At 36.6% G+C, this 24,766-nt stretch overlaps 1 protein-coding gene across 2 annotated transcripts in view; it reads right to left on the bottom strand.

The window, feature by feature from the left end:
- Nucleotides 1–6,138: 6,138 nt before the first annotated feature.
- Nucleotides 6,139–24,766, bottom strand: part of GLRA3 (glycine receptor alpha 3) — a 168,530-nt gene continuing 149,902 nt past the window's right edge. The window contains exons 9-10 of one of the 2 annotated variants that reach the window (XM_047761724.1): nt 22,569–22,613; nt 6,139–6,417 (exon numbers count right to left, since the gene is read on the bottom strand). In XM_047761724.1, the coding sequence (XP_047617680.1) occupies nt 6,139–6,417; nt 22,569–22,613 (324 nt within the window). The remainder of the gene's footprint in view (nt 6,418–22,568; nt 22,614–24,766) is intronic. The other variant, XM_047761725.1, reaches the window with a different exon arrangement.

The raw sequence follows: 24,766 nt of genomic DNA, 5'->3' as shown, positions 1-24,766 counted from the left end.
CAGCTACAGCTCTGATTAGACCGCTAGCCTGGGAACCTCCATGTGCCACGGGAGTGGCCCTAGAAAAAACAAACAAACAAAAAAGAGTAAGGGGTTCTAATGTACAGCCGGGAATCAGAATCACTATTTTAAAAATAATACTCCACCACTTTAAAATCCTCTTATTTTGCTTATACATGAACCATGAAAAATACTGAGAAAACTGCCTTGTTAAGACACCATGAAATCATTCAATATAACTAGTTATTACTAATTTTTTTCAAAGAACTGTTTGACAAATATTTAATCATTCTTCAAAGATAATCTGAACAGTGTTTTACAATTCTAGCATTAATAGCTAGAGAAAAATTTGACCCACATGCTTTGTTTATGTGTTGTTGAGGCAAAATATTGCAGTTTCATAAATAAGAGATGGTCAAATCAAATGACCGCATTGCTCATATTTCCCACCGGGAATCCCTGCTATTGCAAAACACAGAATTATGGACTTTTGCCCAGAAAAGTTGACTTCCTTTGCATTTCCAATTTGAAGAAATTTACCCTATAAACAACATAGAATTGTAAGTGTGCATGAGTGTGTGTGCTTGTGCGTGTGTGTGTGTGTGTGTGTGTGTGTAAGAGAGGGAAAAGGAAAGAAAGGAGGGGACCATAAAAACTGTAGAAAAAATTTTTTTTCAATTTTTTTTAAATGATAGAAGAAAAAAATGATAAGAGGATCTAGCTTCTAGCTCAGGATTTCTCTGTCTTTTGGACCAATTTCTAGTAGAAGCTTCTCCAGAATATTTTCCCTGCCTTCATTATTTCCAAATCCTTTTGGGGAGGGGGTAATGCAGGTAATAGTTTACGCATGGGCTCTAAGCATCTTTGTTTGAAAAGTATGCATCACTTTACTTCTTAATAATTAAAATAACAGCTGTCTTCCTATGGAAGTTCACTTTATAATATCAGTGTGTTTTTGAAGAGGAATGGGGCTGGGATAAAAGTTTAATTTTAAAGTTAATTAAGTCAATATAATTCATATTACGGGCTGCTTATTTATTCACAAAGAGTTTATATAATAAGAATAAAATGGGATTGTTATATTGTACCACTCTTTGTAGTACATGAACCAAAAAATAAAAATCAGTGTATCTGCTAAGGAAGACAGCTCTGGTATTATGGGTAAGGGGGAACCTATGTATTTATATTTACTGTATTTTCTAAAATATTTTATTGAAAAGCACCCATTGTCTTACAGCCACAAACTGTAATTCTTCTTATCCTTTTTAGCATCCCTTTAAAACGTCAAAGTGACGAGTTATAAACTTCAAGGTCTAAAATATATCATGGAAACTAGAAATGGTGACTATCTGCTTGGTCAAAGATCATTGTTCGGGAATTCCCATAGTGGTTCAATGGTTAAGGAACCTGAATAGCATCCATGAGGACATGGGTTCGATCCCTGGCTTCACTCAGTGGATTAAGGATCTAGCATTGCAGTGAGCTGTGGTGTAGGTCACAGACATGGCTTGGATTCCAAATTGCTGTGGCTGTGGTGTAGGCCAGCGGCTACAGCTCTGAATGGACGCCGAGCTTGGAATCTCCATATGCCTCGGGTTCAGCCCTAAAAAGACAAAAAGACCAAAAAAAAAAAATCATTATTCAGTGATCACTGAAATAGGATTATTTTGTACTGCTCTGAATGGCACTATGGCCCAAGGAAAATTACAAAGGCATTGTGGAGAACAAGATTTGGTTATCATTATATTTAAAATTTCAGTATTTTATAGAATCCTAATCCTAATAGTCAGACCTTTCCACTGCCTGTGAGTCAGATAGGTTCAGCTAAGGAAAGTGCTTTGTCAAAAATATTGGAAAGACATCACCAGAAAGTCCTTTGATTTTACTTGAGCCAATTACACAATTTGGGGCACAGTTTTAAGAAATACTGAAATTTGTCACTTAAAAAGATTGTGCAGTTTTTGCATCCAAATTCCTCTCTGAAAGGTTCATGACATCAGCAAGTTTTTATAGTCTGGCAGAGTTGATGGTGCTAAAAGTTCCAACATCTCTATAACAGCATATAACTCACTCCAAAAGCCAAGCATGGGCAATGAAATTATCTAGTTCGAAAACTGAATACCCAAAGGAACAAGCAAAATGTAGTTATCATAATTGTGCTTAATAGGTAAATATATCTAAAAAGAAAAGCTTGTAATTATAAAGATGCAAAAACTATTCTCTGTCACTAAGACAATTTCCATCAAATCCCCTCAGAGAACTAAGGTGATTATTAGTGTATAGATTATATTTCCATGGATTATATTTTCCTGGGATAGACTGTTAAAATTAAAATACCTTGCGGGTGGAAACCATACTTATCCTCTTAATGTGTTTTAATCAAATTCACTACTTTACAATCTTTGCCTTGTCAGCATCAGTGAATACTGATGGAGTACATAAAAGTTTATGCTGTGTCCTTGGAGTGGTTACTTTTCTTTACTGGGTTTGCATCAACTAGATGAGAAATACATGTGGTACATGCTCATAAATTTTGATAGCTTTTGCTATTTGTATGTTGCACAGTCTGTGAAATCTCTTTTAGAGTTGGAAACATGATCTCAAAGGCTATTCATGACTGATTGGTCTAAGAACTGCGTCCCATATTCATTCTGAGTTTCATTCTGAGAGTGTCTGAAGTGAGGGACACCTGTGATTTTCAGGATTGCCCACTTCCTACTTTTTATTTGAGATTTTTTTCTACTTTTCATATTGCCAAGTCCCATGTTTCCTTGAGTCCATTTCGTGGAATGTGTACTTTATAGGTAAAAGGAAAATTGAGCTGCCAATGTAACATTTAGTCTTTCAAAGTGACTAGCAGGTTGAGGTATATCACATTAAGAATAGAAAGGTGTGTTTTTAAAAATAAGATGAGAGACATTCAGAAAAGGGGATGTATAGTATGGAGGATACACATATTTTTCTTCTAAAATCATAACCTCTTAAGTTACACGGGGTGCTAAAGTAGTTAACAACTTACTCTCTTCTGTTGGCTTTTTTTTTTTTTTCACATTTTTTTCCCTAAAATCCCCATTATCTTCGATAAGATCTTTGGAATTCACAAACCCAGTGCATGTATTCATATTTTAGGGATACACAGATTTAGAGCATTTATAAATCAAAATTAAGATAATGGTTATTAGAATATATTCATAGACTAGTAATTGATTATTAGATAAGTAGTCATAATGGTCCCTTAAATATAGCAGTTGGGAGTTGGATGGGCTTTCCAGGTGAGCAGAACTCTTATGGAGAAACATCATGAAAGTTTGGAGACACTTTCAAGACCCTTGGCTTCCTTGCTTCTATGGTTTCTTTCTAGAGTTTGTTTTAAATAGTAAAGAAAGTTCTAGGTCCTCACTCTAGTTGAACTTCACTACTAATGGTTAGGAAAGAAAGAGAAGGATGGTGCGTACATGCTAAGGTGCAAGGTTTCCTAAAAATTCACATGGAACCATATATTTCAATAGTTGAGAGACATAATTATAAAAAAAAAGTGAAGTAAAACTACATGTATAAAAATTACAAACTTTCTGACGTGGCTATTTTGAAATACTTCAGAAAATCCACTTTAGAATTCCAACTTATGTGTGAGTAGTTAGTGCATATGCACACATTTTGATCTTCTCACCATGGATAGATTTCTGGTTGGTTTAATTTGAAATATTAGGGCTAGACATAGGGCTTATTTAGGCAAATCCTACTGAGGGATGCTAATTACAATGTAGCTTTCCTGTTTTAAAGGGTCTATAAGAATTCATTAGAGGGGACACATTCCTTCAACAATTTGGATTCAGCTATATTTGCTATGTCACTGTTGCCCTATGAGTGAAATGTTGGAGTATTTACTTAGTGTTGTTAGATAATGGTAAGTATATATGCCTAAGCAAAGTATAATCCTTTTTTGTGATAGAGCTCTACCATAGCAACATCCCTGCTGAAAACATTGTTTCATGGCTAGTATTTTTACATTCCAAGTTTCAGGTTTAAAAAAGAGACATTTTTAATACTCTCAAATATTAAAAAAAAAAAGTGATGTGAATTTCTCAGGGGGCACAGGTTCCCTGTATTTCTGTTTACTTTTGGCAGAATTGACTTAAACAATGATGAAGAATTTTTAAAAATAAGATGTGTGAAGTATAGAAAAATGTATTCAAGTATCTCAGATACATATTGAGACAATGTAGTTTAGCATTTCAAACTTCCTAGTTTATCTGCAGAGAATACAAACAACCTATCTTACTCCATCTTTAGTATAAGAATATATGTCCATGGTTTTGGTTCATACACACCCAGTGAAGGATATATTTAACTTTAGGGTACACACTCCTCAAAATAAATAAAGCACATAGTAATAACTTCTTTCAGTTGTGAGCTTTGCCAAACTTTAATGCCAAACTTTTTTAAAAAATAGTGTTTTAAAGTACTTATAAAGAAGCAAAATTTGTCTTTCAAGCAAAAAGTGCTAAGCAGACATTATTTTTTAGAAGTTATTTTTTAAGTACAATTAGGTAGACCAAAGTTCAATAACATTGAGACATTTTTTAGCTTTGAATGGCAGTTCTTGCTTTTAGTTTGAGAGTAGTTGAAGGGCAGAAAATAGTACTGCCTGGTTGAAGAATTGGCTTGTTTTTCGCTCTTAAATCTGAATTAATCATTTTCTTAATGGTTAAAACTTTTTCTGTCAGTAATTTGGTAGACTGAATTTCCATTTAGTGAATCTGATCAGAGTTTGGTTCAATTTAACCTAGAACTCTATCATCTATCTGCATTTAATTATACTACACAAAATGAATTAGTGCCCCATTGTAGTTGAAAGAATTCTATGGGGTTGCTGATAAATTTTAAGTACAAATTTTATTTAGAATTATTCACATCGAGTGAATGGCTAATATATTGAGATCATTAATTCAGAAATATAAAACAATCCTCACTTTATAGAAATGACTTACTTATATAATGACTTACTTTTATAATTTAGAATTAAAATCTTCCCTCCTTACATTTGGAGCTAGGAGTTGGAACCCATATAACTTTGATGGGAAATCTGTTCTTATTAAAAAAATCTTTCATAAATCCTTTTTTTCATTAAATTCATTTTTATCAAAATGTAAATACTATAATCCCATTGAATTTTAAAGTCTCATTCTAAGCTAAAATATAAAAGTCTTACTGAATTTTGTTCAGTTATATCAAAACATTAAACATAATTACTTACAGACTATTAAGCAACTATTCAAAATCTAACAAAACAAAGATGCTGGCTTGAATTTTTCATTGTTTGGCAATACTTAAAAATACATAGCTATAACACTTTTTAAAAATAACATTGTTTTCAGTATATCCACCTTCATTCATAGAGATAAAAAGTTAAGAAAAGTAGATTTTGTATATAATATGATCTTTTAGACCATTAAAAATTTTTCCAAACACAGAAATTTAGTATTTAAAACAATCAAATTTAGTAGCTAAACAATAAAGGTTTTTAATTTTAATTCTAATTTGAATTTTTTATTATGACCTATGTCGGCTCGATAGTAGTTATATATACAATCCTCTATCACTGAGTTTCCCACTGAATTATCTGATTATTTTTCTATCTTGTAAATGCAGTATAAGGAAATATAGCCTCAAGCTACTAATTTTTTATCTTCAACATTTCATCCTTTTTCCTTTTCCAAAGTTTACTGTGCAAATTTTACTTTTGTGAGATTTGATGTTGAATTAAAAAATAAAAAAATTCCAAAGTAGTTTTCACATGTACTCTTATGTGATATCATACAAACACATTAACAGTAATACTTCCACTTACACTAATTCGTGTGAAAGAACAGATATCTTAAATTAATATGAAGTAGAATTCCCCACACTATATGTATTTTTTATCCACTAAAGGAATCTTAACTGCCTCATGACTTTGCATAGCAAATCATAATAATACCTCCCCATATGCTTCTTGAATACAGCGGTCATCATTTGTACACCACAAACACACACACACACACACACACACACACACACACACACACACACACACCCCTCTACAGCAAAACCCCTTCCTTCTGGGTTGACTGTTTGCACTTGCACGACTCTAGAGACTTAATCTTGCTGCTGATGGATATCCTCATGCCTAAGAATTTTATAGATAACCCAGTAGAAAACATTAAAAATCAAAAAGGCTAGTGGGAAGCAGGCTCGGGAGATGGTGTCAATCTTCTTGGCCCGGTCGATAAAGACCTTCCTCATTTCATCTGGGCTCTTTGGCATTACCTGGACAGGATGACTTGGGCCCTTTGGGGTCACACCGTCTTTTGCTTGTAGACATGGCCCCATTCCATAGGCTGTGAAGCTGAATCGACTTTCCCTTACCTCATCATCCTGTTATAAGAAAAACGTAAGGAAACACCTTAGTCCTGGAATAGGGCATGTAACAGGCATTTCAGAACCAAACGTAAGCTTTATCCTGACAAATGTTAATGTTATTATAATGAAAAATAAAGCATATAAAGATGAGTTGCTTCTCTTTCTGTTCCAGTTTCATCGATTTATCCTACTGCATCATACAGATGTATCTATTAAGAAATATGAAACTTGGAGTTCCCATCGTGGCTCAGCGGAAATGAATCCGACTAGGAACCAGGAGGTGGTGGGTTTGAAACCTGGCCTCGTTCAGTGGGTTAAAGATCTGGTGTTGCTGTGAGTTGTGGTGTATGTCACAGATGCGGCTCGGATCTGGCGTTGCTGTGGCTCTGGCGTAGGCCAGTGGCTACAGCTCTGATTAGACCCCTAGCCTGGGAACCTCCATATGCCGTGGGTGCAGCCCTCAAAAGACAAAAGGGCAAAAAAAAAAAAAAGAAAAGAAAGAAAAAAAAGGAACTCTCAAATGTTATGTTTTAATGGAAAAATATAAATATTCTGGTATTATCTACACATTGCTGGAATATCTAAATAAATTGAGCAAGAAAAAAAATCAATTTGGATATTATGTTAGATATGCTCAGGTGCCAGATTTTTTCATCATGTTTTTAAATGGGTACATAAATGATGTCAAAGGGGAAAATACCAGGATCATTGACTCAATTTTTCTTTTCCATGGAGGCAAACATTTTAATGCTTATTTCCTACCATTTCATGTTACTTCATTGGGAAATATAGTCTGTCTTGACAACACTGGTTGATTATTGTTATTTTCCCTTGTTTTGTTTTGTTTTGTTTTGTTTTTGGCTGTGTCCAGGGCATGAGGATGTTCCCAGGCCAGGTATCAAACCCATACCACAGCAGCTGTATCCTTAACCTGCTGAGCCCGTTACTACATGTTTTACCCTAAGCTATTCAGAAGACAATCAGGTGGTCACATACTCTAGTTCATACACAATTACTTTTCAGGTACATTGGTTTAGTTGAAATTATGAAGGAAATATGCAGAAGTTGATGTCATGTTAAAGAAAATTATAACTTTTTTTTTGTCTTTTGTCTTTTTAGGGCTGCACTGCAGCATATGGAGGTTCCCAGGATAGGGGGTCTAATGGGAGCTGTTGCTGCAGGCCTACGCCACAGCCACAGCAATGCCAGATCCAAGCCGCGTCTGAGACCTACACCATTGCTCATGGCAATGCCAGATCCTTAACCCACTGAGTGAGGCCAGGGATCGAACTCGCAATCTCATAGTTCCTAGTTGGATTCATTTCTGCTGAGCCACGACGGGAACTCCGAAAATTATAACTTATTATGTTCCAAAAAGTATTGTTACTTTTTTCCTAAATGGTGCAAGTTGAAGAGTATGGTGGATGAAAAGAAAAGAAAATTTAAAGAAAAAATTACTTAATAAAAATATGATAAATGAAATGTGTTCATGATAGGAAAATATAGTCTAATTATTTATAATGAAATTTACTAATGAATAATTTAATGCATTTGTTTAGAATGTTATAGTAGATGGCTGCCAATTAATTGGGTTTTTTGCTGCTAAAATTGAAGTTTTAAAAGATGACATCTTAAAAGTTTGTTCTATTTCTATTCTTATGAAAGTAACTGGTGATGGTAGCCTAAGAGTTAAAAGTAATTAACTGGCTGAAACTCTTGAAAAATTATTTTAGGTCTGTGAAAGTACAGGCTCAGTGTATGTTATAAAACATCAAAGTGAAAAATAGAAATTAAAATGGATCCTACAATTGGGAAGATGATGAAAGTTGATGTAATAATGTAGGAAATATTTTGGGGAGGAATTATGAACTAAGGCAATTTCACCTGAAAAACAGAAACATATAATTATTGGAAAATATCTCAACTGTAAGATGTATAAGCAATTGAATTTTGAGGAAACCAGTCTGAAATAAAAACTGATAAGCCACATTGTATGTAACTGTTGTAATCTTACAAAAATTGGAAATTGATTTTCTAGTGGCCTTTAATAAGGAAGTTTTCATTTATACTGCCCATGTTTTTAGCTTCCATGGAAACATTAAGGCTGAATAACTGTTTTCTTTGGATTTTCTTTATCCTTGTTTTTATTTTTATTTTTTTATTTTTTGGTCTTTTTGCCTTTTCTAGGGCTGCTCCCGCGGCATATGGAGGTTCCCAGGCTAGGGGTCGAATCGGAGCTGTAGCCACCAGCCTACGCCAGAGCCACGGCAACACAGGATCTGAGCCACGTCTGCAATCTACACCACAGCTCACTGCATCCCGCAACCTCATGGTTCCTAGTCGGATTCATTAACCACTGAGCCAAGATAGGAACTCCTTTATCCTTATTGAGAAATATCTGACACATCACTATAAAAGTTTAAGGCATATAGGATGATGGTTTGACTTACACATATTGTGAAATGATTATCACAATAGGTTTAGTGAACATCCATCATCTCGTATAGATACAATAAAAAGAAAAGAAAAATATTTCTTGTTGTAATGAGAACTCTTAGTATCTACTCTCTTTAAAGTTTCCTATATGACATACATAATATATTACACTAACTATATTATAGTTATTTGTACATCATGGCTCTAAGGACTGACTGACTTATAACTAGAAGTTTATGCCTTTTAACCACCTTCCTCCACTGTCTATTCTAGAGAACCAAATATTTTCAAACCTGCAGAATTCCCAACCCACCAACCCTTATCTCAAAACAGAGAAAATCTTAAGATTTAACATATGCAGTGAACAACTGTATCTTTCCAGCCAATTGTGAGTAAAAGGTTAATATCAGGGCTGGCTCTTGAGGACATGGAGAAAGACCTAGTTCTTTCAGCATCATTTCCTTGAAAACAATGCCCTTAAGTTGATGGAGGGAATTTGGAGTTTATGCACTTCGCCTGCCCTGGGGCAGCTGCTCAGTGGCCTGAAGACTGCAGAATGAAAGAACCAGTGCTCCTGAGTGGCTGTGGGGCCCTGAGGTAGGGATGCTGTGTCTGACATGTATCTGCCTCATAGCATCCTGGAGGCCTGAGAAAACAATACTAGGTTAAAGCCTATTGTGTCTGTAGGGTCTGATTGACAGTTTGAACCCCAAAACTCGTCGGGGGTGATGGAAGGTGATCTGGCTTTCGGATCCTTTCAGACACCATGTGGCTGAAGTTTCTGGGAGAGAGGTCGGATGAGAACATGTGACACTGATCTGGCCTGGGTTTGAGAAAGCACAAGCTCCATGGAAAATACTGGGGATGAACTATACAATTGGACTATGGATAACACATTTATGCCCTGTTGACTTGGCAGATGGGTGATGAGTGAGATTAAACCAAGGGGAAATAGGGTCATAAAACTGAGGAGAAGGTTGCTCAAGATGCAATTAATTCCTTGTCTTCTTGCTCAAGATGCAATTAATTCCTTGCACTTCTGTGCATCTGAAAGCACTTGGAGGAAAGAGAAACCAGAGCAGGACATCAAACAACTTCATGGCCTGTGCTCATGATGAAAGCATGAGTCCAGAGGAGACTTTGAGGGACATTACTCTTCATCCTGATGTCATTCCTCTGTCACCCTAGGCAAATGGCCCTGGACACTAGTGACTACAGTGTAGCCCTGTCCAATAGAAATATAATGTGAGCCACGAATGAAAGCCAGGTGTGGAATTTTAAAGTTGTACATTAGCTACATTTTAACAAGTTAAAAGCAACAGGCAAAATTAATTTTAGTCATACACTTTTCTTCAGTCACTGTCCAAAATAGTATTCAAACATTTACTCAAGTAAAAATTAGAGGAGAAATTTTGCTTTTTTATTTCATATTAAGTCCTAGAAATCAGTGTGCATCTTACATTCATAACACACCTCAGTTCAGACTCCATATTTCTAGGGCTCATTAGCCACAGGGGGATGGTAGTGACCATATGGAACAAAGCAATTAGAGTGTAAGGGAACTGGGCCACTTGGCTGGGGGCTTCAAGCATTTTAGGATCAGTACAAAAGAGCTGGCTTTTTTTTTTTTTTTTTTTTTTTTCCTGTATGCTGCAGTTGAAAAGCAATGGTTGATGTGAATGTGAATTCTGAACTTCTTGCAATGTTGCCATCCAGGAATTAATGGCAGGTGTATAATCAAGGACTCAGCTATGTGAAGGGAAGTTGCAGGGCTGAGCCAGCCATGTGATAATTAAAAACGAACCTCCCCCCAAAAAATAGCCTCCTACCTAAGCTCTGGCAGACATGGTGTTGAGGGGAATATCTCAGGCCTGGGTTCCCAGGTGGCTGTCCCTTTGGGAAGACAGGAGAGTACGTATGATTCATGCACATGTTTGCTCCTGCAGCTGACATGCTAGGTTTCACTGACGGGAAAAAAAATCCAGGCCATTCAGAAGAAAGAGCCTGGCCAGACGAGAATCTATTAGCTCTCTTTAGGTGGATTTTAAGCCACAGAGTGAAAAAAGCAAAAATGGACAGGATTTCTATGAAAGATTTCCTGGCACATTATCACCAGCGAGCAGGAAGGAAATCTGTTCCAGTTCCGGCAGCTGCTTCCCTTAAGGAACCCTGTGAAATCTGCTGCTTTCATCTCACACGTTCATCCAGTGGTGCCAATGGGAATGGAAACAAAAGGCGCTGACATGGTTGCTGAATTTACTCCATCCGTGAAAGCAGTCGACACAAAGGAGGCTGCACCAAAGGCCAAGGTCTCCCTGCCCAGCTCTGAATGGGGTCCTGCGGCTGTGCCATGGTTACTGCTAAATGGCGGGGTGTGGTGAATACAGCCCTTTGGGATTGCTGGATGCCATGCACCATGTGCAGTAATACTGCTGGGAAACGGGAAGGCAAGATTCAGAGTTGGTGGGGCAGAGAAGGAGACAGAGGATGCTGTGTTTGTAGGTTCCACAGTCTTAGTGAAGACTGCAGCTGGGAAAATAAGGGACTAAGGTGGTATCAGCAGGTGGTATCACCTTTGGCTGAACGTGTAATTGGAAAGGATGTGCCACGTGAATGAGGGACCTTGACATTTCTGAGCCTCAGCCCAATTAGCCCTGTAATTGAATTAGAGTTGCCTAAACTTTCTTCTGCAGTAACTATGAAATTTTGCATTCTTTATTTCATATTAATTCCAGGGAGGTAAAGAAAGTACCTTGGATTAGGTAAACAGTGACACCGGGGGTGCTAGTCCCAGATTAATTTTCTCTAGAGTAGTCCTGACTGGCCTATGATTAAAAATAAACAGGTCCTCTCTTGGGATAGACCACAGTGGAAGAAAATATGAGAAAAAGAATGTATATGTATGAGTGGGTCGCTATGCTGTACATCAGAAATGACTCAACACTGTAAATCAACTATACCCTAATAAAAATAAATTTAAATAGAAAATAAATAAGCAAGTCCTAAAGGCTGACTGCTAAGGAAGTGCCCCAAAAGCCTCCACAGTAGTGGATGTGATGACAACTTCTCAGGAGTTTCAGGACGAAGAAGGCTGGTATGCTTAGGTCTACTTGACTAGGGTTCTCCTTTCAATCCCAATCTAAAAAAAAATGTCACACACGGTGTGTCTTCCTGTGGAGTAGACCCAACTGTCACCTTACTGTTACCCCTTAGGGAAACCTGAAGTCTCCAGCCTATGGTCACAATCTTGTTGGAGATAGTCTGGTCCAGATTGCTGTCAAAAGTAGGTTGGTTAACCATTATTTTTCTCTTTGAGGAGAGAGTCAGGCAAGGTTTGGAAATTATGTGGGCACACGTGACTAGGTTAAGCTTAAGATTCAGACTGGATCCACCAAAAGCCCAGTGACATCAGGCCTGTTGCTGGAAATAGCCTGGGTAAACCACAAGAGACAATTCGTAAACAATCAAGGGCAAAGTGCTGTCTCTTCTAGATCCCAGTAAGAGAAGAACCGCTTGCAGCACTATTTGAAATCTGGCAGATAGACTTTGGGTTTGTGAGGGTCACACTATACAGAGTGACAAGAAGACAGACTCAGTTTGAAAGGGGAACAAGCCCAGCTGTAAGAGATCTATGCGAGGCAGCCACTAACCCATACTGCCTCTCTGAGGCATGAAATCCATGGAGTGCCGAGGTATCTGCTACTAAAATGTGCAGACTGAAGGTTCTGCAAAGGGATGCAGTTGTGAAGGTTCTGCAAAGGGATGCAGTTGTGAAGGACCAAGGAGGCTGCTGGGATTCCAGACCAGAAAACACTGATGATGAGAGCAGGACAATCTAGTTGAGTGAGAGCTCCTGGCATTCTCCTGTGCGCTGGTGGAAACAGTTCCCAGACTGAAGGAATGTGAAGAGCATTAGACTATATTTAGACTTAAGATATCTACCATGTCATGGGGATGTTAAAAAGGTGTTCCAACCCAAGTTTCCTGATAAAATGAAAGTGTCAGGAACAACTAAGGGGAGTAACTTGGGTGAAATCCATCGTACCCATGAAAAGGTAGCCCTTCCACAATGGACTGGTGATCGGATCTATCCAGTATGGTATGAACCTCATGATTTCATTCCCACTGAGGAAAATCAGGCTACTTGGTTCATCAATGGAAACTCCCATAGGAAGAGTCAGGACACAAAGCATTCCTGTGGTGGAATGAATAAATGGAGTCGAAGAAAGCAAGGTAAGTCTACACAACGGGCTGAACTGAGAATCAGAGAACCTGGCAGCATCACAAGAATTGGTTCTTGATCTCAAAACTATATCTGGATATTCAAAGTCTCCTGGGTTTTGGCCAGTGGCCTCGGCCTCCTGGTCAGGCAAATGGGCCTTTGTTAAATGGACAATTAAGAACATGCCAGGATGGGAGATACAATTCCTTACAGAAATTCTAGGGTAGAATTAAATTAGGTCATGTAACCCCTCTCCTAGTTGTTGGTCCAGAAGGGGACCATGGTGCTATGGCAGATGTCCTGGATTGGCCATTGATGTAATCATGGTGATATCCAGGCCGTGCAGTGATGGACAGAACATATCCTTCTGTTGCCCAGTGAAGCAACTGATGTGGTCAGAGCTTGTCCAGAATATTAACGAGATGAAAAATTGCTTGAAAATTGCCCGTGGGTTGAATCTCCCGAAGATAAGAGCTAATACAGAGCTGGCAGATGGAATATTTAGGGTCTTTGTCCATGGCTCTTGGAAGCTTCAGTGGATTTTAGCAGAAATAGTCCGTATTAGGTTCTGTTTACAGTGTAACAAAAGCCACAGCTGAAAATACGGCTAATAGCTTGGAACAGGCACTTTTACATCAGTCTGGGCCCCTGAAATAGATCTCTTTGAATAAAGGAACACATTTAAACATGGCCACTGTGTGAAATGGCCCAAGAGCACGGCATAGTAAGAGTATATCATATCCCATCAACTCACAGAGCAGCGGTTTAAACAGAAATTGGAATGAGCAATTAAAGAGTATTACTAAAGACAGGATGACCAGGACGTGAAGGGCTGGCTGTTCCCTGGATCAGTGTGCAGACTTCGTGAATGACAGTGAGAAGGAAAGCCTTTAGAAAGGCTTCTGGTTTCTGGTAGCAGAAGTGTGGAGTGGAGAGCCAGGCTGGGACTTAACTCTGTCTTTCCCACCTCGTGGGTTTTTCTTTTGTGTTACCTGACATAATGGTTTTGGGTCCATGACTGCAACTGCATTTTCTAGCTGAAGGGATCATTGCTACTTATGCTACTGTATCTACTTCTTTAAACTAGGAAGCCGTTGGTGCTGTCTGTGGGTGAGGAAACTAAAGCATGCTTGAGTAGCTGCAAGCCCACCCCCCCCCCGCCACTTTACCTGCTATCTCTCCTGCTTTTTTTCCTTCTGTAAAAATGACATAGCTGAGCAAATGACATATGAGCTTAAAGCTTATTTCTGTCTTGTAAGTCTGATTGCCTCCTCAAACCCGTAATCAGAGCTATGGAGCTGTCCTGAACAAACCTGCTTCACGTTTGGATATCAGTTTTAATTTAAAAAATGACATTTTTGAACAATTTAACTTAATTATCTTCATACCCCGTTGGTCCATCCTAAAAGCTGGCAACAACCTGTAAAATGACCACAGCCTAGGTGTAGGCAAGGAGGACAGTTCAGGTGAGGGAAACGTTTCTCAAAGGGTGATCCACATAACAGCTGTCTCAGAATTACGGGAAGACATTGCTGAGACCCAGTTTTCTGGATCTCAGTTGCACAGATTTGTACCTATTAACGTTTAGGCTGTCCCAGTGATCTGCATTTCCAAGCTCTCTAGGTGATCGAAATGCACAATTTGTAGAAACAAAAGTTTCCAAGAGGCATGATGCAGCTATCCTAGTTAGCCTGAATTCATGACGATGTAACATTTTTTAAATTCTTCACTTTCTAATTTAAATTTTAAGGGGTAGCTTATGAAAACATACTCTGTAATGACTTTTGTGTTAGTATTGAGGTATTATTTTATTTTTTAATAATTCCTATTTTTAAATAAACTGTTTCTAAAGTGAGGTTATGTGTAAGCTATATGACTTGTATCTTTATCCATTTTTACATTTATGATGGACCTAGGAATATTTTAGGAATAGACTCTGGACAATTATTTGGTGTAGTATTGTTTTCAAAAGCACCTGAAGTATTATTTCACTAATAAATATATCACCAGTGGCTTTCCTTAATTTTAGAGGTGAAGAAATAGAAACTTTTAATTTCAATAAAAATATTTCCCTTATTAAAATGTCTTGTTCAGATATTTATTTCCTGGGAATAGTAATAGAAAATAAGATGTTAAGGAACACTTGTTCTAGAAAAAAGAAAATAAATTGGGTATCTGCATTATTAAAAAATGTGTGTGCTATAAGAAATAGTTTTCAAATATTTCATATAGTCGCAAATGTATTATGTGGTCCAAATTTAAAATCTGACTCATGACTGACAGTCAAAATGCAAAGGTTTTATTATAGTTAAGTAAGTCCATGCCTCCATCTTTTATTGCCAGGTGTCTGGATAGTCTTAATTATTTAACTCTCAGATTCTTGATTTCTTATTCTAGCAAAACAAGATTATAGCACTATGTAGGAGGGTTTTTTTGGGGGGGGTGACAAAGATACATAGAGCCTCTAATAAGGTACTCAAATTTTTGCTACTGTATTAGTAATATTTTGTTTATTTTAATTGTATTACTTTGGACATCGCATAATATACAATGTGAAAAAAATTAATAACAACTTGTACAATTTCACTCCTAGGTATTTTAAATCCACAGAAACTAAAAGAGTATGAAAGTTCTGTGTAAAATAGGCCTACCAGTTGCTGGCTCTCTAGATGGCCTAGCATTTGTGTCCTTTTCACTAAAAATTAACCAAACCAATGGCATGAAACTAGAAAGATCACTTTGCCACTCGAAGCCTCATTGTCTTACTTTTGAAATGGATCAGCTTTGCTATATGACTCCTGGGATTCTTGCAAATCTAATTCCTGCAATCAAGGAGGCTTGAGCATTGGAAATATGTTCCATAATACAGCACAAACATTTGGGCTGAGTCCATGAGATGAGGCACGTGGAGTCATCTCACTTCTTCAGAAATAGCATCTCAGCTCTACTGGACCAGGTGCCCATCTACACCCCAGGTTGTCAGAGGATGAGAGAAGTAGGAACCCTTAGATTCCAAAAAGGGAGTCTTTTTAATATGATTGTTTTTTAATGGCTATACCCACAGCATGTGGAAATTCCAGGGCCAGGGACTGAATCTGAGCCACAGCTGTGATCTATGCCACAGCTACAGCAACACAGAATCCCTTAATCCATTAATCCACTGCACCACAGTGGGAACTCAATGACTTTTTTTTTTTAATGGCTACCCTTTTGGGATTTTTTTTTGAAGGGCTGCATTTAAAATAACAATTTTAAGATGAATGAAGATTTTCTATTAGCTCATCATTAATACTAGATTACTATACTCAAAAGTGCATGAAATTATTTTATGATTCAACTAATTGCTTTGTAAAACTGTCATAAAATTATCCTGTGTTTATGTACGTTCAGAAGTGCAGTGATACTCTTTATTCCAATTAGCACTCAAATATTTCTTTGATATAATTCAATTTTCTGGAGATATCTTCAGTTTGGGTTTCTAATGACTGAAGGCCACACAAGCAAAGTTTAGACAAACATCTAAAACTTTTGATTCAGACATTATGTTACCAGTATTTAATGTTCATAAAATTAAGCTACTTTACCACTCAAAATATAGACCATAATAAAGATTAAACATAATGAATTAAAAATGAACTAAAGAACATGGCTAATTTAAAAAGTAAAATTGAAGAAATAGACTAATTTACCCACTAGTAAATCCTCTTAATATGCTTCAAGCAAATTAGAAGGATAGGCAACAAAAAATATAAAGAGCCATTTAGTTGGAGTACAATTCTTTCTACAGGAGGATCTGTTTTCACTAAATATGGAAATGAGAAAAATGTTTCAATAATTAAGCAACAATAACATATTGTGAAACATTCTAAGTGCTTTTTCACTTTATTTAATTATGCCAAAGACTGACTCACGTAACATGCATATTATAACTAAAATTAATGCAGATAGAAAATCCGAGTAACATGCATATTATAACTAGAATTATTACAGATAGAAAATCCAAGAGTAACATGCATATCATACTAGAATTATTACAGATAGATAGAAAATCCAGTCATTCAGTTGAATTGCTTTATCTTTACCATCAAACAACATATACTAACATACATGTGAGATAAGAATTAATTTCCTATCCTCTTATTAGTCCTCAAAAATAACAGCAAAATATTAATTCTTTATGGGCATGGTGAAGGAATGATGAAGCCAGTGAGTGGTAACAAATTATTAATCATATGAGATAGCATGAGTTATGATTAACTATGTGAATTGCTATGAGATGCATCAAAACTAAATATGTAACTTTAATCCTAATGTTTTCCCTCGGTGGATAACTTTGAGGTGTTCTATTTTATTTTATTTTAGTCCACTCCCATGGCATGTGGAAATTTCTGGGCTAGGGATTGAACCCACGCTGCCACAGCTGCAGCCCAGCCACTGCAGTTACAATACTGGATCTTTAACCCACTGCACCACAAGAAAACTCCTGAGGTATTCAGTATACAATCAAGATGCTAAGTAAGTTACCCCAGATTTTTTTGTTTGTCTAAATAATTTTCTGTAATTTTTAATTGCCAAATAGGAAAATAACAAAGGAAAGCAAATTTCTACTAATTTCCATTAATATGATTCAAAGTGTAGATTCTGAAAAAAATTACTAATAAAATAATGGCTTACTTTTTTTTTGTCTTTTCTAGGGCTGCACCCACAGCATATGGAGGTTCGCAGGCTAGGGGTCTAATTGGAGCTGTAGCTGCCAGCCTAAGCCAGAGTCACAGCAATGACAAATCCGAGCTGCGTCTATGACCTATACCATAGCTCACGGCAACACCAGATCCTTAACTCACTGATGAGTGAGGCCAGGGATCAAACCCACAACCTCATGGTTCCTAGTTGGATTTGTTAACCACTGAGCCATGACAGGAATTCCTGGCTTACTTTTTTTTTTTTTTGCTTTTTAGGGCCGCACCAGGGGCATATGGAGGTTCCCAAACTAGGGGTCGAATTAGAGCTACAGCTGCCAGCCCACACCACAGCCACAGCAATGCCAAATCCGAGCCAAGTCTGTGACCTACACCACAGCTCATGGCAACACCAGATCCTTAACCCACTGAGCAAGGCCAGGGATCAAACCCGCAACCTCATGATTCCTAGTTGGATTCGTTTCTGCTGCACCACGAAGGGAACTCCAATAATGGCTTACTTTTGTTGAGAAAAATCAACATCACTTAGAAAATTCTAAGATAAGATGAAATACATGAATGAATTAGAGGTTATTTTTCTAAAATAAATATAAGCCTAAAATAAAATCCTCAGTTTAACACCTCTATATACATTTATACATCACTTACAAATGGAAAGCTTACAAGAATAAAATTTTATATGAAGCTAAAAATGCTTTATAGTTGCAAGTCAATCGTCAATATAAAATTCTTTGAAATCTAGCTCCCAGCAGAACCTTGCATTTTTCATAGATGACATATGAATTACTTGTGAATTAGCCAAGTTTATGCTTAGCATTTTGAATTTAGAATCAGAAATGGTTTGGAGATAATTGAATGGTAAAATGTAAACTTAAAAGGATGAATATTTTAGATGAAATATCATGAAAATATAACATATTTTGGGAGATTAATAAGTCAATGAAATATTTTTTGAAAATCTGTTTATCTATTTCCTACTCAATGTACTGGATTCTTTCAATGCCAACTCATAATTATGGAGTGACATAAGATAATATTTACAGTAGACAGCATATATAAAAAGCAGTATATCTACTTTAGCGAACTTTGAGATGGAAGTCTGTGATGGTGTGAAATTAGATTAAATAGGGATTATATAACTTTATTGAATACTGTTTTCCTAAACATATATTTCAGAGGGAATATAGTTCCAAGAAATAGTTGTGTTTACCATAAACTTAAAATATTTGTTGGCAGGAAACAATTAAATTCTTCCAATTTTTGTTTTACTTGAGAAGTTGAAAGTTTGTAAACCCTGTATTTCAGCATCACTCACATAGAATTTAGTTTGACATTATTGAGAAACTACTTTTCTCTCAGGAATATATAGCAAAGAAATTTGTAGGCAATACTCACCTATTGAAAGAGTATCTTTTACTCTAGAAAATAAAATAAACTGATCTTGAATGGAAACTTTATTAAATATTCTAGTGTATACGGGCACTTCATTGCTTTCCACCAGGGAGCCTCATCCTTTCAAACAAAATAGTACACACCTATATTTGTATTTGTCCTAAGACTATAAACCTGACAAAAGGTACAAGGCAGAATAAAATCAAATCAATTATTTGCTATTCTTAGAAGTTACTCTGAGTTATTTTTGAAGTAAAACAGGATATAAATACATAAATAAAATGCTTTGGTATTGATAGTCAAAATGCAGTCAATGCCGTATTTATGTAAAAAGACAACTATCATGCCTAACAAAATATAAACTTGCTAATTATTTTTGGAATCTAGAACTAGTGGTCCATTCTTATTTCATTTGTGTGCATAAATAATAATTAAGATGCAATAATAAATAGGAAGATATGTATATGTGTTTTGGCTCAGCAAACCATTGCATCATTACACTGCAATGCAGAAGCTGTATGAAATGCATTAAAGCAATCCCATATCATCCATATTTCTCAACAAATAACATATGTTCAGAAATATTTTGGCACGTTTTTATAACCCTCCAGGATTAAAGTAATGATATCATACATGGGAAGAGCAACTTCTAGCCAAAATACTTTCATATCATGCACACACCCACACATACACAGCACTGAAGTTAAGCATTTATGACAAGGTGCAGTGGTGGGTGATCAGCACACAGCAGGCAATGACAGTGTGGGGTGGGGAAATTTGGATACAAAAGGGAACTTGTATTCTTTCTTTTACAGGATACAAAAGGTTCACTGGTACCTTAATAGAGGGAAAAGTAGGGTATAAAAGACTGTATGCAATGCCTAAGCCAATGCTAAAGTTAAAACTTTTCTTGGAAAAATATGCACATCAATGTAATGTAAGGTTCTCTTTTGTGATAAACTTCTAATGGGGTGAGTTTACTTATTGCCTCTACTGCCAATCTAAAGTGCTAGGAGGACCTCCCTCCCATAGTGGCTCAGGGGAAACCAATCTGACTAGCATCCATGAGGATGCAGTTTCGATCCCTGGCCTCGCTCTGTGGGTTAAGGATCCAGCTTGCCATGAGCTATGGTGTAGGTCCCAGACACGGGTCAGAAGTGGCATTGTTGTGGCTGTGGCATGGTGTGGTGTGGCATAGCGTAGCATAGCATAGCATAGGCCAGCAACTACAGCTCCAACTTGACCCCTAGTCTGGGAACCTCCATATGCTGTGGGTGTGACCCTAAAAAAAAAAGGACAAAAAAAAAGTGCTAAGAAAAACTCATGTAATCGGTACTCTTGAAAAGAAAGGGTATGGGGTCAACATTTAGACTCATTCTGTTTATGTAGATTTAAAGATTTAGATTGCTCAGGCTGTTTCTAAGCAAAATATACAGTTTTTTTTTTTTTAATGATAAATTCATTCATCCCAGAGGGCTATTAGTTTGAGAAAAATAGTTTTCAAAAAGTGAAAATGATCAACCCCAAATTTACATGTGATTAGAATATTGTAAAAATAAATGGAATGCATATAATTTCTAATAAATGTATCCGCTTTTATTGTATTTGTAAACTGTATTGCATTTTCTTAAACAGTATGGCTTATAAACCATAGTTTCTTTTCTTTTTTTTTTTTTTGTCTTTTTTAGGGCTGCACCAGCGGCATATGGAGGTTCCCACGCTAGGGGTCTAATCAGAGCTGTAGCTGCTGGCCTACACCACAGCCACAGCAACTCGGGATCCCAGCAACTCTGGATCCTTAACTCACTGAGCAAGGCCAGGGATGGAACCCGCAACCTCATGGTTCCTAGTCAGATTTGTTAACCACTGAGCCATGACAGGAATTCCAACCATATTGTTTCTTTTTAAAAAGTACAGTAATGCAGTAAACCTGATTTTTTCACCAGAGTTCTTTTATTGTTTTGTAAAGCAATACTTGAATATATTTTACACTAATACTTCTATATACATTAACTGTTTAGTTACTAAACATTTAAATATATTCTCCCAAAGAGGCTACTCTATGATTATGCAAATTCAAGGCAATTATTTTTGTTTTTAATTTGCAGTTAAGATAATCAAGTAAAGCAATTGGATCACATGAATTTTCCCCCCTAGGGATGAAAACTGAAGAAGTAGCTGGCTATGTTGGGAACAACTATGCAATTTTAGTAGAAAAGTAGTTGAGTGATTATATAATATAGGAAAACTTAACAACTGCTTTAAAATAATACTTGTTCTAGATGTGTTATGAAATGAAGTCTATTTTAATATTCATCTGATGGTAAGTCTCTGTCTGCTCACTTAACGTTATGTCTATTCTTAACTGAGGTGTGTGGTGGAATCATCTGGGGAAGTTTTTGTTTTGTTTTGTGTTTGCTTTTTAGGGCCACAATTGCAGCATATGGAAGTTCCCAGGCTAGGGGTTGAATTGGAGCTGAGCTGCCAGCCTAAGCCACAGCCACAGGAACAAAGGGTCCATGCTGCATCTGCGACCTATACCACAGCTTGAGGCAATGCCAGATACTTAACCCACTGAGCAAGGCCAGGGATCGGACTTGCATCTTCATGGATACAGGTTGGGTTCATTATCTACAATCTACAATGGGAACTCCCTGGGGAGGTGTTTTTAAATACACTCTATCCCAGAAATTTTAGTTTAGTAGACTGGACCATTTGTATATGACTTCCCAGGCTAAATTCTTGGCTTTGGTTATGTTTAAAATTTAATCCCCGAGTGCTCTATTTTGGACCTCCAAGTCAAACTGCTAATCTGTTCTACTGTAGACTACATTTCTAAATATTTGGACACTATACTTGGATGTGTGTCCTTGTGATCTCTTTTTAATCAAACATTTCCAAGGATGCTGCTATCAAAACCAAAATCATCCATTTAAAGAATCTTAACATATCTTAATATTTAAGAATGATTTCTAATGATACATAGGCTAGATAAAGCTTTTTTTTTTTTTTTGTGCCTTATTTTTGGGTCTCTATTTTCTGGGAAGCAGAAGATACTAATTTATCTGTACAAATAAATTTCCCATTTATTTTGAAACTGATTTTGTCAGAGCTTAGGATTATTTCTTCTATGGAGACAATTATAAGATATACTTGATCTTTCTGTTTAATATATGTTTAAAAATTATTTTGACCAAATAGATTACTTGGTTAATAGGATGGAAGGTAATATTTGAATATCTTTTTACTGAGTGAGGGGAAACAAATGGAGTTGTTAGAAAAAGCACATTCTTAGCTGAAGGGGATGGTGGTTGTTTAAGAACTCAATGGGCTGTGTTTCCCCACCAAACACTGCCTGAGTGCAAAGTATGCTGATGGCCACATTCCTCTACTTAGAGTTAAGAAAGTCAATTTACCGTGTCTGAGAAACGGTAAAACTTCTCCAATGCAAAAGCTTCTGTCTGTAGGAAGGTAAAGTGGACCAAGAGGGATGGAGAAACCAGAGAATCAGGTCATAGATGATTAAATATAATTGCACAGTTGGTTCTAATTGCATAGAGCATTTTAACATATATATATCAATTAATAGATTGTCACATATGCAAGGCATATACCCCCAAAGTATGACGTGAACTAAAAAAAAAAAAAAATGGATTTTCTCTCTGCACTGAATCTTAATTACAGTATTTGTTCCCTGAGTTATTCAAGTAGTGATTGGAAAACAATGTTACTATTTTTGCACTTTTCCACTTTTCTAGAGTGCCAACCACCAGAAAAATTAAACTTGCTCTCTTTCTGTGAGCTAAAGAATGAGAAATGTCAAATATTTTTATCTTGATACACTTACAGGTGGTAAAACTAAATAAGGAGCTACTTCAGTAAGGATAGTTTTTCTAAAGGAGCAACCAGAATTGAGCATCTAAACTTGAGGTCTATTATGTTATCTTTTGGCTATTCTGGCTACCAGGCAAGTGGTGGGTACAGAAAATGTCTTGAGCTCTCAGATCCTTTTTGGACGCCACCTGTGTAAGACTTCCCATTTCTGGTGTTCGCAGCCTGTGGCTGATACATCCCAAATTGTAGGAAGGAGAAGGAAGGTAAAGAAATGAAAAATAAATGTGAAAAAAAATGAACCAAAATGAAAGGGGGAAGTAAGTATTATTGCTTTACTTTTGATTAATGACGTTAGACGGAAAAATTGTCTTTCTCAGGCCTTAATGGAAAAGAAAGATAACAGCTTCATCCTGTGATACAGAATGATTTGTCCTGTTGTAGTGTTTCAGCAGTGCCAGGTATCATGAGAGAAAAGAGCAAACAGAAGGGAGGGAGAAAGAAAGGGAGGAAAGAGAGAGACACAGAAGGAGAGCGGGGCAGAGTGAGAAAAGTATAAGGAAACTAGCAGACTGGGTATGGTGCGGTTGGGGGCAGAAGATAAAAGTTAATCGCCCCATGAAAATATATATTAATGTACAAATTATGTGCTTTTATTTTCATAAAAATTTGATCCAGTGTAAGCTCTGGCACTGTTTTTCTGTCCACTGTGTTACCTAGACTATCACAGTGCTGATGTGCCTTCCAAGCTATAGTGAATTTATTGGATTACATGATGATTCTGGGGGATCAATTAGACTTGACTGAATAGGTAATTCCTTTAGAATATGTTAACTTCTGAATAGGCTCAGCACTGAGAGATCATGGCTTACTGCTTTTAAAAAAGTTTCATAAATATATAAATCACAGATACCATAAGAAATTTCTTAAAAAAAAATTAAATCCTGAGAAAGGCACACTATATAAACCAGACCATTTGTTTTAAGATTTGAGAAAGTTTTGACTTAACTACTTTGGTATATTGGATTCTGGCCACAATATCTCCTGTAATATATAACTTTGATATTGCTCTTCTGCTGAAGAGTCCATGTGCTTTTAAAATGTCCGCTGGCACATTCACATTAAAAGTATACTCAAATTTATGCTGGTCTCTAGAAACTCTTTCAGAAAGAAAAGGGGTTTATTGAAATTACATGCATATAAAGAGAGATGGCATTATAAGTCTTAATAGAGGGAATAACATCCAAATCCAATTAGAAGATTACTTCTACCATTTCCCATGGTCCAAATCACATTCTAAATAAAATTTCTTCTGGGTTTTATTTATCAGGCGAAAGCAAAGCAAAAATATACCTTATGGTGTTTCCCATGGAAATTCAGAAGACACAAAGTATGCATAAAAAAGAGACCATATAGTTTTACAAGAACATCATAGCATTATAAAACAAATATGTAATATTTGACAGAAGCAAAGGAATTACAGTTCGAAAAGGGGAACAATTTTAATAGCTGGATTTGATGACTTATGTCAAGTAACACCATCAGAAACACTACAACATTACAAGTAGAAATGATAGATTTTTATTAGTTGAAGCAAAAACTGGTATTATTCTAGGACATACACTAGAAAGAAGTTGAAAAAGTGCTCATGTCACTGGATCTGCTGTGTAAAGTATAAGTAGATGTTACCATTTTCTCCCTGACGCTTTTTTTGACAATTGCAGTTTCATGTGGACAAAAACCAAAGGAACCTCATCTCATTTAGTCCCCATTCTCCATGTCC

This window comes from Phacochoerus africanus, chromosome 15 (genome assembly GCF_016906955.1).
Source record: "Phacochoerus africanus isolate WHEZ1 chromosome 15, ROS_Pafr_v1, whole genome shotgun sequence".
Lineage (NCBI taxonomy): Eukaryota > Metazoa > Chordata > Mammalia > Artiodactyla > Suidae > Phacochoerus > Phacochoerus africanus.
The sequence above is the reverse complement of the archived record's forward strand: the minus strand, read 5'-3'. Positions and strand labels throughout refer to the sequence as shown.